Source organism: Mercenaria mercenaria, chromosome 7 (genome assembly GCF_021730395.1).
Source record: "Mercenaria mercenaria strain notata chromosome 7, MADL_Memer_1, whole genome shotgun sequence".
NCBI lineage: Eukaryota > Metazoa > Mollusca > Bivalvia > Venerida > Veneridae > Mercenaria > Mercenaria mercenaria.
In genome coordinates, this window is record NC_069367.1 from 84438104 (window position 1) to 84457640 (window position 19537).

Genomic DNA, 19537 nt, shown 5'->3' on the forward strand with positions numbered 1-19537 from the left:
AACTCATTTTAGATTTGAAGATTGAATACTGCTTAAGCCGATGCTAGGGGACATGGGCAGTGTTGCATTTTCCATTACTGCTTATGAACAGAATCAAACCGAGTCTGCAATTTTCACTGTTTGCCTTGTTCTTGGTGCTTCCGAGGGGTCTGCTTTCCAGATTTTATTTACAACTTAGCAACTTCCTCAATAGTTAGATTTTCAGGAGAGACGGTCAGAAGTGATGCATTAGCTGACAATATATAGCACAGTTCTGAACAAGAAAGTTAAATCAAAGTTTCCTTATTACTTTGTTAAAACATCACAAATAATTTTCTCTAAGTATGTGGTTTGAAATAAATAGATCTGTGTTGAATGTAATTTTATGCATAATATGAAATCAGTACTATTTCAGGGGAGGGGTAGGGTGCACTAATTTTTGTTGATTAAAATTTTATGGTCACATCAACATGTTTATATTTACAGATTAACAAGTTACATCTGTGTAAGCCTCTGATACGTGCAATAGACAGTCTACCAATGAAGGACAAATTCAGCTTGTCTCATCTTATAACATTTAGGTATTATATATTGTGTACATAAGATAATGGAAGCTAAACGCATTGGACAAAATATATGTTAATATATATGCCATTTGTTTGGTCATAATTCAAATAAAGCGTTTAAGCTTTTTAGTTACAAGGATACTTAAAGAAATGCCATTTAATCAATATGTGAATAACAGTTGTCATAGCTGACATTATCTTTTTAGCTCACCTGAGCCTCTACCAAAATTGCTTAAACAGTTCTATTTCGGAAAAAAAATGGCTGCCAGGTGGCAGGGCTTATTTTCCCTATATGGATATTCTTCTCAAAAACTATCAGCCGGATTCCAAAAATATTTTGTAGAAATGGTGTGAAAGCCGGTGTGAATCTTCTTCTCCGGAACCTGAAGGTCTAGGGCTTAGATACAGAATGTTAGATTGGGGTTTCCTTTAATATCTCTGCAATATGTGCATAAAATAAATTATATCAGATTGATACATTACACAAGATATTTAAAGAAGAAATAAGATACTACTGTGACATATAAACCATATGACTGTAACAGGCAGTAATTTTAAAAATTGAAGAAAATACAGCTAGAAGTTAAACCACTGCTCCAATTTGTTACAAATGTCCCTAAAAGAGCCTTTACCAGATTCTTTCAATTACACAATATGGCCCCCAGTGGACAGCACTGGATTTTCCTATATATCTGTATAGAAAGCTTTGATAATCTTACAAACCACTGGCCTAATTTCAAAATAAATTTACACAACTACCATTATGAAACTTAAGCAATGGGACTCAGGTGAGTGATTTAGGGCCATCATGGCCCTCTTGTTTACAAAATTTGTTTCACTTTGAATGAAGGTAGGTGTATATATGAACAAAGATCAAATGTGTGATTGTTTTTCAGAAATTGTAGATATTTCCTTTAATAATGAAACCTTTTTCGCTCGCCTTTAATATGAGGTCAATATATTTTCAGGTATTATGTTGGACAAAAAGCCATGTTTGATGGGGATTTTAAGAAGGGTAAATGTTTTGTTAGACATAAATCTGATAACATCAGTGGATAATATTTAATCCGCTAAAATAAAGGAAACTACATTTGAAATACGATGCTTGTTATAAACTGGTATTATTGTTAAATGATGATTCAATTGATGCAAATGAATTATTGTTCTTCAAATTCTATATCATCCAGGATATTTAATCTTGCAGAAAAATTGTTTGTCGTAAATGTCTTTCTTTGATCTAATGTTGGGCGATCTGTATTGCTTTCATCTTCAGTTAAATGCATGTTGCTATGTATTACTGATGCTAAGTTTATAAAACTTACAGAAAGTACTTTTAACCACTTTAAATTTCTCTATGATAGATTCATAGGATTAACCTAACATCAATTTACTCGGCAGACATAAATAATTGAAGTTGTGAAGAGTACTGTTTGCTTCATCCAATCAGTTTACATCTATTTTTGCCGTTTTGGGACCCAAAAAACTATTCCATATAACCAAGTTTCACTATACCAGAATTTGCTTGTATACTCATTACATAGATGAAAGAAAGAAACCATCTCCTGTTGACTGAGTCAAACACTCCTGGTTTCTGTGAACTGTACAAAGGTTACTGTGTGGCCAATTTCCCAATGTATTTTTCAAGAAAGTATTTAATTGTTTCCTTGTAAATATTCACCTTCAACATGTATTTGAAAGCACAAATTCTTGTTTAACATGTGACCATATGGTATAACCTCTGTCAGTGATACATCCATGGAGCAAACTTTTCTGTACGATAGTAGATATGTTCTTTCCCATTTTATAAAGTTCTTAGTAAACAGACCTTTCTAGTGCAACAACTTTTTAAAACAAAATTATTGTAATCTTACTAGCAGTGTTCTGTACAGACTACTGGGGTTTCACTATACCTTTATGTACTTTCAGCCGAAGAGTATCTCAGTTTTGCCTTTGAACGATGTCATAAGGACAGTACAAAGAATAAACGTCTGATCCTACAGTTCCTTGTCCCTGTCAAGATGTTACTGGTAAAGTAAAATATTTCAAATTCATTTTACTCATAGAATTTGTCATAGACCTCTTATTACATGTCATAGACCTCTCCTGTATGTTACAGACTTTTTTGTGTGTCATAGACCTCTTTAGTATATCAACGTCATAGACCTCTTGTATGTCATAGACTTCTCTTGTATGTCATAGACCTCTTGTATGTCATAGACCTGTGTTGTATGCAGTAAACTTCTCTTGTTTGTAAAGTAGCTGTTATTTGTTTATTTTAGTGAAAAAATATATCTGCATACACATTTTTTAGTAGATTTATGTTTTTTTTTTTCTTGTTTTCCCTACTTTATGTTGGATTTAAGCCTACCAAGTTATTGCAGTAAAGAGATCGGGTCCTAAGCTATAGAAGTGTGAGACCATGGCATATGCTGTCTTGCTGAGGGCAAATATACTTACCTTGTAGTATTCAGGGCAAGGCTGTGCTGTGCTTTCCAGAGCAGGGCTATGCTATAATGACAATTTTATTGAAGGCAAAGTATCTGAAGCTGAGTATCTTCAGCCTCTGGTGTATGTGGGGAAGGTGTCAGTTGCGAAATACACATCATTACTAGTACAGAGTCCATGAGAACTTGTAAGGTTAACTCAGACAAAGAGCCCACCCGCTTAGCTCAGTAGGGAGAGCATTGGTCTACGGATTGCGGGATCATGAGTTCGATCACCGGGTGAGGCATATGTTCTCCGTGATGATTTGATAAAAGACATTGTGTCTGAAATCATTTGTCCTCCACCTCTGATAATTCATATGGGGAAGTTGGCAGTTACTTGCGGAGAATAGGTTTGTACTGGTACAGAATCCAGGAACACTGGTTAGACTAACTGCCCGCCATTACATGACTGAAATACTGTTGAAAAACGGCGTTAAACCCAACACAAACAAACAAATAACTCAGACAAAATTGACCTTGGTTAAGTTTTTCGTACCAGTCCTTATTTTGACAAGACCTTTTGAGATAAAGCTTTGAAACTTTTAAAACTTATGTACCATCACCATGTTCAGCTTCAGGCAATAGGACATAACTCCATCAAGGATTTTGTCTGAATTATGGCCCCTTTTCACTTATAAATCGTGGTTAAGTTTTTCGTACCAATTCATGTTTTGTGTAAACTTTTTGACATATGGCTTTGAAACTTTTATCACTTGATTATTATAACAGTCTCTATCTGTAGGCAAGAGTACCTAACTCTGTCAACAACTTTGGCTAAATTATGGCCCGTTTTGGACTTGTAAATTGGTTTAGATTTCGTACAAATCCATGTTATGTCAAAACTATTTGACCTGTGGCTTTGAAACATTGAACACTTAATTATCATTATGATCTCCATCTGTAGGCAAGAGAACATAACTCTGTTGAGTATTTTGACTGAATTATGGCCTTTTTTGGACTTGGAAATTGATTCAGTTTTCATACTACAAGTCCACATTTTGTCAAAACCATTTGATATGTGGCTTTGAAACATTGAACACTGTTTATCATTATGATCTCCATCTGTAGGCAAGAGAACATAACTCTGTTGAGTATTTTGACTGAATTATGGCCCTTTTTGGACTTGGAAATTGGTTCAGTTTTCATACAAGTCCACATTTTGTCAAAACTATTTGATATGTGGCTTTTAAACTTTTAACACTTGCTTATTGTCATGATCTCTATCTGTAGGCAAGAGTACTGTCAATTCTGTCAAGTATTTTGGCTGAAGTTTGGCTCTTTTTGACTTGGATATTGGTTCAGTTTTTTAACAAGTCCAACTATTTGACATGTGGCTTCGAAACTTTGAATACTTGTTTGTCGTCATGATCTTCATTTGTAGACAAGAGTACATAACTCTTGTCAACATTTTTAGCTGAGTTATGACCTTTTTGGGCTTGGAAATCACTTAAATTTTTCGTACCAGTCCATATTTTGTCTAACCTGTTTATCATATGGCTTTGAAACTTTGACCACTCATTTACCATCATAGTCTACATATGTAGGCAAGACTACATAACTAGAACGATGACTTTGGCTCAGTTATGGCCCTTTTTGACAAAGGAATTAGTTAAGTTTTGCATATCATTCCATATTTTGTCTAACTGTTTGATATATCTGGCTTTGAAACTTTGCACACTTGGTTGCCATCATGGTCCCACGTTGCCATAAAGTGCAAGATTTATCCAGTTCCACAAATACAGGTATATTGTTTGTCTTATCTATTTTTCTTCTTTTGTCTGAAAATATATTTTGACCCCATACTTAATCAATTCTTCGTATAGCTAAGCGCGCTGTCAATAAACAGCTCTTGTTCATAAAGTCTAAGCAGTGCTAATTTATATAAACTTAAAAGTTAGTGTTTATATAAGAAACCTATTGATATACCTAAATACATAATCAAAGTTTTCATGGAATAAAAAACAACTGTATTGGGGCCTGCCTTCCTTCGGTTGTGTGTAATAGGAATAGGGTTGGAAGTTGACAAGTGGATGAGGGCAGCAGGGTTTATATATGTTTATGTCAAGCCAGTGTATATGAGCACCATCAATGGAGTCAAAATGTAGTCGTTATTTGCAGATATTTTTTATTTTTGGGTTAAAATTCACTGCATGTGCTCGAAAAATAAAACAGATGGTTGTAAATGACAGGTGGTCTCTTTAACACAGGTTTCGCAGTACATTGGTTATGAAAGCAATATGTATTTCAGGGACAGATGCCTAAAATTAATCAGGCTTATTGTTATGTATTTTAGGGACAGATGCCTAAATCAGGCTTATTGTTATGTACTTTAGGAACAGATGCCTAAATCAGGCTTACTGTTGTGTATTTCAGGGACAGATGTCTAAATCAGACTTATTGTTATGTATTTCAGGGACAGATGCCTAAATCAGGTTATGTATTTCAGGAACAGATGCCTAAATCAGGCTTATTGTTGTGTATTTCAGGGTCAGATGCCTAAATCAGGCTTATTGTTATGTATTTCAGGGACATATGCCTAAATCAGGCTTATTGTTCTGTATTTCAGGAACAGATGCCTAAAGCAGGCTTATTGTTGTGTATTTCAGGGACAGCTTATTGTTACGTATTTCAGGGACAGATGCCTAAATCAGGCTAATTATTGTGTATTTCAGGGACAGATGCCTAAATCAGGCTTATTGTTACATATTTCAGGGTCAGAGGCCTAAATAGGTTATTGTTGGTAGTTGACAAGGTATATGGCTATGCAGGCTTATATTTTTATGTCAAGGGACAGATGCCTAAATCAAAAGGCTTATTTTTAATATTTTCAGGGTCAGAGGCTCAAAATCAGGTTTAATGATGGTGGTCACTTCAGGGTCTTTAACACATTGCAGTACTATTGGTTTGTTGTATTCAGGGACAGATGCCTAAAAATCAGGCTTATTGTTTATATTTAGGGACAGATGCCTATATCAGGCTTATTGTTTGTATTTCAGGTCAATGCCTAAATCAGGCTTATGTTGTGTATTTCAGGGTCAGATGCCTAATCAGACTTATTGTTTGTATTTCAGGGACAATGCCTAATCAGGTTATGTGTATTTCAGGACAGATGCCTATATCAGGCTTATTGTTGTGTATTTCAGGGACAGATGCCTAAATCAGGCTTATTGTTAATTATTTCAGGGACATATGCCTATATCAGGCTTATTGTTCTGTATTTCAGGGACATATGCCTATATCAGGCTTATTGTTGTGTATTTCAGGGACAGATGCCTAAATCAGGCTTATTGTTGTGTATTTCAGGGTCATATGCCTAAATCAGGCTTATTGTTGTGTATTTCAGGGTCATATGCCTATATCAGGCTTATTGTTGTGTATTTCAGGGTCATATGCCTAAATCAGGCTTATTGTTGTGTATTTCAGGGCATATGCCTAAATCAGGCTAAATTTATTGTGTATTTCAGGGCATATGCCTATATCAGGCTTATTTTGTGTATTTCAGGGACATATGCCTATATCAGGCTTATTTTGTGTATTTCAGGGTCATATGCCTATATCAGGCTTATTGTTGTGTATTTCAGGGTCATATGCCTATATCAGGCTTATTGTTGTGTATTTCAGGGACAGATGCCTATATCAGGCTTATTGTTGTGTATTTCAGGGACAGATGCCTATATCAGGCTTATTGTTGTGTATTTCAGGGTCATATGCCTATATCAGGCTTATTGTTGTGTACTTCAGGGTCATATGCCTATATCAGGCTTATTGTTGTGTATTTCAGGGACAGATGCCTAAATCAGGCTTATTGTTGTGTATTTCAGGGTCATATGCCTATATCAGGCTTATTGTTGTGTATTTCAGGGACAGATGCCTAAATCAGGCTTATAAACCGAGCCTGCAACATTTTCGTTTTTGTCGTGTTGAGCGACCTGTGAAGTTTCCACTTTCCTCTATTTTATTGTTATCTATTTCAGGGACAGATGCCTAAATCAGACTTATTAAGGAAGTATGATCTCTTAGCCTTCTTAGAAGTCTCGCAGGCTGTAGGGTAAGGCTGCCTATTTGTTTGGAGTGTTTACAGCAGTGAAATTTCAGCTGTACTTCCAGAAATGGAAGAAACAGAAAACAGTTAAATACTGGTCACAATTTTACTCGTCACAATTTTCCGTGTTTTCACTTGACTGTACTGATAAAGCTTTCTCAAACTTTCTTTGTTGGGTTTAAAGTCAAGCTGACAGAGTGATAGGTCATATAGGGACTTTCCAGCTTTTCATGGTAGAGGAAGACCCCAGGTGCCCCTCGCGGCATTATTTCATCACAGGCAAACACCTTGGTAGGACCACCACCTTCCAGCTGGATAGCCTCCTCACATGAAGAATTCTACACCCCTAATGTTGCTCAAACCCACATCAGTGAGGGGCAAGTGATTTGAAGTCAGCGATCTTAACCACTCGACAATGCAGGCCCCATGTCTTAAACCTGGGGTTTAGAATCACTCTTCCCAGGTTAAGAGTCACTCTTAAGCTGCATATAATATCATAATGAAGTTCATTAATGAATCACTACCAGTACACTACTGTAAGAAAATATTTCTTTAAAAAAAGTCATTATTTTCTTAATGGCAGAAATAGAATATGCTATAAATAGAATTACTGTTAGTAGATGTGGATAGGCATATCTGGCTCACAGTTTATTTTACCTGAGTGTAACTGTAAGCCTAAATATTCCCATCCCAACCTATGACAGTGAAAGATTCTTATAATTATGCCTATTTTTTCAGATCTGGTAACATACGTCAGCTGAATGCAGTTATGGAAAAGCATGAACACTACTTCATCAAATGTGGAATTTACCTCATCTTAGAAAAACTCAAGATCATAGCCTACAGAAATCTATTTAAGAAAGTGTAAGTGTAGAATGTAGACTGAAGTAGAGATCTTGCTTACAGTTGGACTGGTCATAGTTGGATATGTGTTCTCTTTAGTGTTTAGGCTTTGAAGCAGCTTTTTTCACTGGGTATAGTCATCAAAAGGCAAGAAATCAGCAAAGCAAAAAAGTTGGGCCTGTGGTCTAGTGGTAACATGCTCGACTATCAATTCCAGAGGTCCGTGTTCGAATCCCGGTCCAGGCACTGTAAATTTCTGAGATGCTCTTGAGTGTCTTCTACCTAACTTAGAGGCATGTACTGGTTCTTCCCAGGAAAGACGGCTTCGTGTGTATCAATGCTATACACCTGGGCACGTTGAACAACCAGACTGTCTATTCACATAGAGCTAAGCTTAGTAAGCCAGACAGGCCTGTATCTAAAAAGGATTTCTCTCTATCTGTTCTTGGGGCTTTATCTCACTCTGTCTCTCTAGTCAGATTGCTCTGTGTCTGTACTAGTAGAGGATGAATTTCATGCCCTGTGTGGCTGCGTTTGCTGTATGTAAAGCACCATTGAGTGTGTTTATCATGGAAAGGGCGCTATATAAATCTAGTATAATAAATAAATAAATAAATAAATAAAAACTAATACTGTGTTTATGAGATCAAAACGATATGAATTATTATTTATGACAGTTTGATAAAATGATAACTAAATTCCTGTTTTGTTGTGGGTAAGTTGTAAGTGTTTAGGATAATGGTAACCAGGATCAGTATCATATAACTTGACCATATTTATCTAATGGTTAAATTACAAATTCTGGTCATGACTGACTTATTTGTTGTCACGGCAACAATGCTATCCTCACATGCTTGTAATGTCATTCTTACAAGTCTACAACTTTAATTGGTGTCTTTCTTTTGTTGTTGTAGCTTAACCCATTGTTGTCACAGCAACTCTGATAATAATTTGGCAGATGGGTTACACAACATACATCCAGAGTTCATTTTAAAACGAGTGTTTCTGCATATAAATATGGATATACAATATTTTTGCAACTAAACATCAACATGTAGGTGTCTGTCATGCATGCAGAGTTAATAACTAAGCTAATATACTCCCAGAAACTTAAATGGAAATTTTGTAATATGCCATAGAATCATTTTTGTGGGTATGAAATTTCATGGTTTCTGCTAAAACTGCTGTTTCAAGGGATATGAATTCATGGATTTCAACTTCTGAACATGAAATGATTGGGAATTTTACTTGTGTTGTAATATTTGTTGGTATTCAGTTTCATGGATTTACTGAACCACAGAATCCATGAAAATCTGTTCCCCATGAATTATGCGCATCATACCACATGCTGTACTTTGACTGGGGCAGTCTTTTTAAAAAAAGTCAAACTGCACACACAAGTTGCTTCCCTTCAACTTCAGAAATCTCTACCTATCGGTAAGGGAGATCACTGTGTAGAAGATTGAAGAAAAGAACTATGATTATTTTATTAGTGTGATTTCTTTATTTCTAAAGCATCAACTTCAAATACCTTTGAGGCATTATCGTTAATTTAACAGCAACAGCAACCGAAAATTGCAAAAACACACTATGTGCGGTAAGATGCGCATAATGCCACTTCAAAAAAGTCAATATATGTGACTGGGTATTGCTATTTTTGACAAAATGGAGTTGTCATCAAATTTTGTCATTTTAAAATAAGCCAGGTTTATATATTATTATTTTATTTTATGCTAACTGGTGAAATATTGTGTTTTATCAGTGAGATATAATCCATATCACTCACTCTATATCACTCACTGTAAATGATATAGCTTTGGCGATCTGCTTGTACACTGTGTATGAATTTTAAATTATTTGCTTAAAACAGGATGAAAATTGTAGTCGCACTTTGTTCTTTATAGTATATTTATCGATTTAAATTATTTTACTTAATGTGAATTTCATAACATTATGCAGCAAGAAATAAGATAAAATGGAACTTTATGTCGTGTGCGTCTTTCTATAAAACGTCACAACACGTCTGACGTCATGTTCGTTTATGCGCGTCTGTTTCCCGCACTGAGATTACAGTTTGTTGCAAAATGCATATCTCAACGTAATTAAGCATAAAATAAAAAGAAAATTTGTTTGTTTTTCGTGAATATAGAATATCTCACCTCAAAGTGAGAAAATGTTTATATTTTCACTCGCGCTACATGCTCATGAAAATATTTGAATTTTCTCACTTCTCAGTGAGATATATTCCATATTCACTCAAAACAAACAAATATCCTCTATATAGTTTTATTACCATATTTGTATAGCACTCTTTTCATACAAAAGAACATACATTCAAAAGTGCTTAACAATAGAATGGACATACATGTACAATAGATAGTTATAAAATTAAAAGCAGTGATACCGATCAATTCTGCAAATTAAGATACGTGTTTAAAACAATTGAATAATAATTAAAATGAATAAATGCTAAACACAGGTTACTACATGAAGATTAAAACAATATCACACCTGCAATATATCTATGCATATGACTACGAATAGCGCAAATTGTCTGGTTAAACACAAATTACATCAAAAACTGTTTTATGCAGAAAGCAACACTGAAGTATTTAAAATACGATTCATAATGAGACTAAGAAAAGATTGGTAAGCTGACACAGTCACAGTCAGACTATCATATATGCATGTGCATATATATATTGAATTGCTTATTGGAATCATATGATACATGTACATTCGTGGTCTGATATATTTACAAAAAGCTTAAATTTTTTAAGAGATGGTATTCTAGTCTTGGGTCCATTTGCACCAAATTCCTACCCCTTTCAGGTTTTTATTTTTCTATTTTGATGAAAGTGATGACAATTTCAAAAAGACAATAATTATTCCTGATATAAATAACATAATTATGATATTCTTATATGATACTGAATATTAACATTTTTTACCTAAACAAAAATTGGTAATTTTTATACACTGTTCTGGCCCATTGTCATGGTAACCCAGGACAAAACACAATCATTGATACTGTATTAGATAACCGTCAGAATTTCTATGCATTGAATATTAAATTATAATTCATGAACTATACTGCCACAGACAGAACTTGAACATGAGATTTTGAGGACAACTTTCTAACCAGTTTTAAATTAGTACTTTTTTAAAAATGTTTAGCCATGTGTAATGTATATTTATTTATTCCTTCAGATATTTGATACAGAAAACACATCAGCTGCCTATACAGTCTTTTACACGAGCTTTACAATGGATGGAAGTGGAGGAAATTGATAATGATGAAACAGCTTGTATCATAGCCAATCTTATATGTGATGTAAGTTGCATTTTTAGCTCGACTTTACAAGATATATGAAGAACTAACCTACTTGCCCTTGTGTCAGCGCCCATATCACTTTGCTTATTTTGTATTTATCTTGTCAGTTCAGAACTTAAATATTTTGCTTCCTCTCACAAAGCAATATTGCCAGTGTATTAATCACTTAATCACTCCAGTGATAGTGATAGCTCTAGTTTCCTCAGAGATAACCTATTTCACTATCCAGCATCAATGTATTAATCACTCCAGTGATAGCTCAAGTTTCCTCAGAGATACATCCTATTTCACTATCCAGCATCAATGTATTAATCACTCCAGTGATAGCTCTAGTTTCCTCAGAGACACTATCCAGCATCAATGTATTAATCACTACAGTGATAGCTCTAGTTTCCTCAGAGATCGTCCTATTTCACTATCCAGCATCAATGTATTAATCACTCCAGTGATAGCTCTAGTTTTCTCAGAGATACATCCTATTTCACTATCCAGCATCAATGTATTAATCACTCCAGTGATAGCCCTAGTTTCCTCAGAGATACATCCTATTTCACTATCCAGCATCAATGAATTAGTCACTCCAGTGATAGCTCCAGTTTCCTCAGAGATCAATCCTATTTCACTATCCAGCATCAATGTATCCAGCATCAATGTATTAATCATTCCAGTGATAGCTCTAGTTTCCTCAGAGATATCCTATTTCACTATCCAGCATCAATGTATTAATCACTCCAGTGATAGCTCTAGTTTCCTCAGAGATACATCCTATTTCACTATCCAGCATCAATGTATTAATCACTCCAGTGATAGCTCTAGTTTCCTCAGAGATACATCCTATTTCACTATCCAGCATCAATGTATTAATCACTACAGTGATAGCTCTAGTTTCCTCAGAGACACTATCCAGCATCAATGTATTAATCACTCCAGTGATAGCTCTAGTTTCCTCAGAGATATCCTATTTCACTATCCAGCATCAATGTATTAATCATTCCAGTGATAGCTGTAGTTTCCTCAGAGATACATCCTATTTCACTATCCAGCATCAATGTATTAATCACTACAGTGATAGCTCTAGTTTCCTCAGAGATACATCCTATTTCACTATCCAGCATCAATGTATTAATCACTCCAGTGATAGCTCTAGTTTCCTCAGAGATACATCCTATTTCACTATCCAGCATCAATGTATTAATCACTCCAGTGATAGCTCTAGTTTCCAAGAATATCCTATTTCACTATCCAGCATCAATGTATTAATCACTCCAGTGATAGCTCTAGTTTCCTCAGAGACACTATCCAGCATCAATGTATTAATCACTCCAGTGATAGCTCTAGTTTCCTGAGAGATATCCTATTTCACTATCCAGCATCAATGTATTAATCACTACAGTGATAGCTGTAGTTTCCTCAGAGATACATCCTATTTCACTATCCAGCATCAATGTATTAATCACTACAGTGATAGCTCTAGTTTCCTGAGAGATATCCTGTTTCACTATCCAGCATCAAAGTAATCAATAATAAATAACTGTCTCCTCTTAAACCTCTTGTATGCTCAATTATTCAAAGAATAGAAATAGTTGTTCTACCTATGTGATAATTGGCATGACACTTTGGTTGAAGTTTTTTGTGCAAGGTCATATCTCATCATTCTCATCCATCAGATGTTCGTCAAAATCCCGAGACGAACCTCTGATTTATTTCTGTCATTTATTTGGTGAGCATGCGCACTCGTAATTACTACCGGGAGAAGTTTCAGCCAATCAATGTTCGCCACATTTGGCACGCCGAATTGAAATTTCGAAACAACATAGTTAAGCAAGGTAGTTGCTAAACGATGGATAAAGGCGTATTTTATGATTGCGATAATAAAGAGATTTATTGCTGTTATCGATGTTAAGAATTCACCTGAAGAAATAATATTCCTCGTAAGTCGGCATCGATAGAAAGACCGTCACACTTTTCACGGACGATTTGATTGGTTCGTACATTTGTCGTGAAACGCGCTGATGCTGAAACTTTACTGTAATGTAACCAACCACAAATACGGCGAATGTGCAGAGGTTCATCCGGAACCAGGTAGATCTCTGTATGCGAGAATGTATCTCATTAACATTGCATGTTTTGGATTGAAACTTGACAAGCCACTAGTCATCAACCCGTCAGATAACTGTTGGTCAACTGTGTAATTCCTTTTGCGATTGAGAATTTGGTTAAGTTTTGCATACACTTCAAGTCATCAAACAAAGTTAAATAACTCCTTTTTTTTTTTTTTGACACTTTTTCAACTAAGAAAATCCAGTTTAAAGTTTTGCTTTCAACAGAGTATCAAGTTATATCAAAATAACACCTATCGGATTGAATCTTTACACGATGGTTCTCAGTCATCAGGCCTACTGATATAACCAAGTTAGATAGGTATTTTGTTAGATTTAATGTAAATATTGGCTACAGCTTTTTGGAGAAAAAAATGGCCTCACAACTTTAAGTCTCAAAATGGAGTAAATTCCAAGTTTTTTTGCATCAAGAACTTTTTTATGCCTCCAAAGGTGGGCATATTAAAATCGCACTGTCCGTCTGTGTGTGCATCCGGTTAATTCTTGTCCAGTCTGTAACTCTTCCATCCATAAAGGGATTTTGAAATCACTTGGCATAAATGTTTAGCATAATGAGACGTGTCATGCGCAAGACCCAGCTCCAAGGTCAGGGTCACACTTAGAGGTCAAAGGTTATCATAGTCTGTTTCGTGTCCGGTCCATAACTCTGCCATCCATGAAGGGATTTCCAAATAACTTTGCATAAATGTTTACCATAATGAGACGAGGTGTTGTGTGCAAGATCCAGACCCCTAGCTCCAAGGTCAAGGTCACACTGAGAAGTCAAGGGTTTTTCTTGTCTGGTTCATAACTCTGCCATAGGGGATTTGAAAATAATTTGAAACAAATGTTAACCATATTGAGAATGTGTATCACGCTTATGACCCGGCCTCTTAGCCATTTAAACAGTTTGTTTGATGCTATTTACATGGAATTAAAGGAAGAAGCATTCTAAATGATGTTATTAATTAACTATAAAATTCCCAATCTGAGTAAAAACCCGGTTATTTTCCCCAATTTATCCGGTACCGGCCCTTTTACCAAAAGGGGAAAAAAAATCACTGATCAGGTCAAGGTCACGAAATGATGTGTGATTTTTTTACACATACAGCTGTAGCATTATTGGGCACGCTTCAGGGGCTTTTGTCACTAATAGTGACAGCTCTTGTTTTTTATCAAACTGCATGCAATACTTATTGCAAAAATATTTTTGTTTGTTGGCAAAGTCATTGTATGAACACACTGTAGAATGAGAAATTCTTTACTGGTGAAAAACAGAACAATCTTTTTCATGCTCTTCCTGTGTGTGGGTAAATATGCTGTAACATAATTTAATTTGGCAGGCACATAAGTTTGTAGTTTTGTTAATTGGGGATATGAGTTCATGGATTTCGAATTTCAATTTCCTTTTTAAACCCCCACAAAATGAAGATGGTTGGGGTATATAGGAGTGAGCTTGTCATTTGGTCAGTCTGCCAGTCGGTTCGTTGGTTTTCATGGTTTCCGGACTCTAACTCCTGAAAGGCTTGACAGATTTAAATAACTTTTGGTATACGGGTGTAACATTATATACATGTCAAGTTTGACTTTGAGGTCAAATACACAATGACCCGAAACAGTTAAACAGTTTCTATATGATAACTTGAGATTGCTCTGGCCTAGGATCATAAATTTTGATATACAGATGTAACATAATAAAATACAGGTCAGATTTGACTTTGAGGTCAGTAGATCAAAGGTCAAGGTCACAGTGACCCGGAACAGTTAAACGGTTTCCGGATGATAACTTCAGAATGCTTGGGCCTAGGATCATAAATTCTGGTACACAGGTTTAACATCATAAAATACAGGTCAAGTTCGACTTTGAGGTCAGTAGGTCAAAGGTCAAGGTCATAATGACCCAGAACAGTTAAATGGTTTCCAGATGATAACTTGAGAACGCTTGGGCCTAGGATCATGAAAGTTGATAAGGGGCTTGATCATAACAAGGAGATGACTCCTATTGGTTTTGAAGTCAGTAGGTCAAAGATCAAGGTCACAGTGACCTGGAACAGTTAAACCATTTTCAGATGATAACTTGAAAACACTTGGGCCTAGGATCATAAATTTTGGTACATGGGTGTAACATAATAAAATACAGGTCAAATTCGACTTCGAGGGCAGTAGGTCAAGGTCACAATGACCTGAAACAGTTAAATGGTTTCCAGATGATAACTTGAAAACGCTTGGGCCTAGGCTCATGAAAGTTGATGGGGAGATTGGTCATGACCAGCAGATGGCACCAACTGATTTTGAGGTCAGTAGGTCAAGGTCAAAGTGACCTGGAACAGTTGAACTGTTTCCCTTCAACTTTGACATTGGCTTACTTCTGTGACAAGGCCGTATTGTGGGGGTATAGTTGGTCACTCCTGTGACAGCTCAAGTTCATCAGGGTTTAATTTTGTGGAATGACTTGAGCATGAAATCAGTGAAAATCAGTCAGTGATTTTAAAATATATTTCTGAAATAGAGTTGAGTTTCTTCTTATTGTATGTTCTTGTTGGCATTTTTATGCCCCCACTTTGGGGGGGGCATATAGATTTGCTCTTGTCCGTCCGTCCTTCCGTTCGTCTGTCCGTCCTTCCGAAAATGTTGTGTCGCGTGTAGCTCTGAAAGTATTTGACGTAGAGCCACAAAACTTTACAGGAATGTTGGTCAGCATGTGTAGTTGTGCACCTGGGGTTTCGCGTCCAAAATTCATTCAGTCATGTAGAAGTTATGGCCCCTGACTTTGTAAAAATTGGTCATTTTAGTGTTGTGTCATGCCTAGCTCCAAAAGTATATGACCTAAAGTCACAAAACTTTACAGGCATGTTGGTCAGCATGTGTAGTTGTGCACCTGGGGTTTCGCGTCCGGATTTATCCAGTCATGTAGGAGTTATGGCCCCTGACTTAGTAAAACATTGGTCATTTTAATGTTGTGTCGCGCATAGCTCCAAAAGTATTTGACCTAGAGTCACCGAAGTTTACAGGAATGTTGGTCAGCATGTGCAGTTGTGCACCTGGGGTTTCGCGTCCGGATTCATCCAGTCGTGTAGGAGTTATGGCCCCTGACTTAGTAAAAAATTGGTCATTTTAATGTTGTGTTGCGCATAGCTCCAAAAGTATTTGACCTAGAATCACCAAAGTTTACAGGAATGTTGGTCAGCATATGCAGTTGTGCACCTGGGGTTTCGCGTCCGGATTCATTCAGTCGTGTAGGAGTTATAGCCACTGACTTAGTTAAAAATGGGTCATTTTAATGTTGTGTCGTGCGTAGCTCCAAAAGTATTTGACCTAGAGTCACCAAAGTTTACAGGAATGTTGGTCAGCATGTGCAGTTGGGGTTTCACATCTGGATTCATTCAGTATTGTAGGAGTTCTGGCCCCTGACCTGGGAAAAAATTGTCATTTTAATGTCATGTAGTGGGGGCATCTGTGTCCCATGGACACATTTCTAGTTTTCCAATCAAGGGCTCAGTGTGTCACCACAATGTCATGAAGTTATCTTAACGTACCATTCTTGTCACACAAAGAAGTAATTTAATAATTTTTTCTATTTTTCAGAACAAAATAAAGGGGTATATTTCATATCAGCATCAGAAGTTGGTCGTCAGCAAACAGAATCCATTTCCTCAGCTATCTACAGTGATATAAACTGGTACATGATGTCATGTTATTGTGAACAGTGAGTGGTTGTTATAGAACCACATAAATCTGCCATGCACTCTATTAAATCATGTACAGTGACTTTCACAACAGTGATTTTGAGAAAACTCTAGCACAGTGATTGTTGAGAAACTGCACAGTGATTAATGTGTGCCAGAAGAGTGATTTAAGCTCACAACCTTATAGTGATTGCTACAGTCCTATACAAGACAGTGATTGTAGTGATTAATGTCTGGCAGGACAGTGTTTTTCGACAGACATTTAAATGTTATTGGGACCATATCATGCAGGACAGATCTTTTAATAAAACTGTACAGTGATTAATGTCTGATAGGACAGTGCTTTTGGACAGACATTTAAATGTTATTGGGACCATATCATGCAGGACAGTGCTTTTAATTAAACTGTACAGTGATCTTTTTGCATGAAGGCACTTTACTCGTGAACCACTGCACCCAGGACCTTCAAACTTCACATGCTGATAGTACTTATGAGTACACGAACCCTACTGACTTTGGGGCCACCAAGTCAAAGGTCAAGGTCACAGGGGCCAATGTTAATTTTTTGCATGAAGGCACTTTACTTGCGAACCACTGCACCCAGGACCTTCAAACTTCACATGCTGATATTACTTATTGAGTACACGACCCCTACTTACTTTGGGGTCACCAGGTCAAAGGTCAAGGTCACGGGCCAGTGTTAACTTTTTGCATGAAGGCACTTTACTCGCGAACAACTGCACCCAGGACCTTCAAACTTCACATGCTGATAGTACTTATTGGGTACACGACCCCTACTGACATCACCAGGTCAAAGGTCAAGGTCACAGGGGCTAATGTTAACTTTTTGCATGAAGGCACTTTACTCATGAACCACTGCACCCAGGACCTTCAAACTTCACATGATAATAGTACTTGTTGAGTACACGACCCCTATTGACTTTGGGGTCACCAGGTCAAAGGTCAAGGTCACCAGGTCAAAGGTTAAGGTGCTGCGAGGGCATTTGTCACCATTAGTGACACCTCTTGTTCCTTGATTATTACAGTCTTAATGCATTTCCGTAGATGAAACTATATACAGCTGATACACAATACACAACAATCTCGGATGAATTTGAGACCCCAAAGAATGAGCATTTAAGAGGTCACTGTGCTTAATTGGCAACAATTGCTTACACATGTCACATCATCATGAGATTAGTATGCATTCTACTACCAGTTTTGTGATCACATTTCATTGTATAAATAATTTTGCCAAATCCTTGTAGCTGAAGCACAATTTAGATTGACAAGTTCTGAGAGAACAAAAATTTTATTTTATTTTAAATGATCTGATTGGTTAACAGATAAATGCCACATTGTGAATAAACTGATAAATGTTTTGTTTGTTTGTCACATGATGTAGATCAAACAGTGATTTTCCAGCTTCTATGTTGGAAGAAGACCCTAGCCAGATATAATTTCACAGAGCACTTTGGTAAAACCAGCGACCTGTAATCCCTCGCATGATGAACCAAGCTGGGCTCAAACTTGCAGGATTAAAAGCAAGTAATTAAAAGTTGACTTCCAGAACCTGACAGTACTGCATGTTTACATTTCTGCAATACTAGCTTGCTATAGATAGTGTTACTCGGTTTCTATGCCTAACGAAAAAATCACCGGCTGGAAGAAAATTGAGGAACAGGATGGATTACATATTTTAGCTCACCTGAACTTTGTCCAGGTTGATCTACTAGAATGGGTGGATGATCCTTGTACATTGTCTTGAATTGTTTGTCCTGTGTTCACATATTTTGCTTAAACATCTACTCTGAAACTACTAGTCAGAACTACACCAAACTTTGTCAGAAGTATCCTTACATAACTCTCTTTTTTTTCAAATGTTTCAGCCTGACCCCTTGTAGGGACTGCCAGAGCTATAAAAAAGAAAAACCATCATGAATTTTCACAGACCACTTGATTAATTTTTACCTAACTTTGTCTGTGCAATCCTTGTAAGGTCCTCTTTTAATTTTATATAGTTACCAGTATTGTAAATTTTCTAAAATTGTGAGGACCTTTTAAAGCTTCAGCAAACCTTGTCCTTTCTTAAGTTGAAAAATTTCTGAGAAGATTTTAAAATCAAAAAGGGAGATAAATATTTAAAAAATAATTCAAGATAGAGTTATGGTTCATGCACACCACTTAATCCATCACAGTCTATCATGCATTATGACAAGTTTCGTTAAATTCTGTGAAGTTGTAAAATAATTACCTTTACAAAACGGGTACAGAAGGGGAGCTCATTCAAATACTAAGATGAGTTAAGCTTCTTGTTTTCTTCACTTCTGCTAATGCCACCTGTCATTGCCGCATGTTTCTTCCTCTTCACTTAGCAGTTTTAGAGATACTTTTATGGAAAAAAGGTGGACAATTTAGTACAAAAAGTGTGATAATGATTACACTGTATACAGTATTCATCATTAAATATCGAGTCATACACCACCACTACAATTTTGGGTC

At 36.3% G+C, this 19537-nt stretch overlaps 1 protein-coding gene across 1 annotated transcript in view; it reads left to right on the forward strand.

Annotated features, from left to right (window-relative positions):
* LOC123553737 (PCI domain-containing protein 2-like) overlaps positions 1–18416 on the forward strand; it is a 32084-nt gene extending 13668 nt beyond the window's left edge. Inside the window, exons 8-14 of the mRNA XM_045343341.2 lie at positions 466–560; positions 1514–1560; positions 2472–2572; positions 7006–7079; positions 7812–7937; positions 11127–11250; positions 16935–18416. Coding sequence (XP_045199276.1) covers positions 466–560; positions 1514–1560; positions 2472–2572; positions 7006–7079; positions 7812–7937; positions 11127–11250; positions 16935–17024 — 657 coding nt within the window. The 3' untranslated portion in view covers positions 17025–18416. The remainder of the gene's footprint in view (positions 1–465; positions 561–1513; positions 1561–2471; positions 2573–7005; positions 7080–7811; positions 7938–11126; positions 11251–16934) is intronic.
* Positions 18417–19537: the final 1121 nt, after the last annotated feature.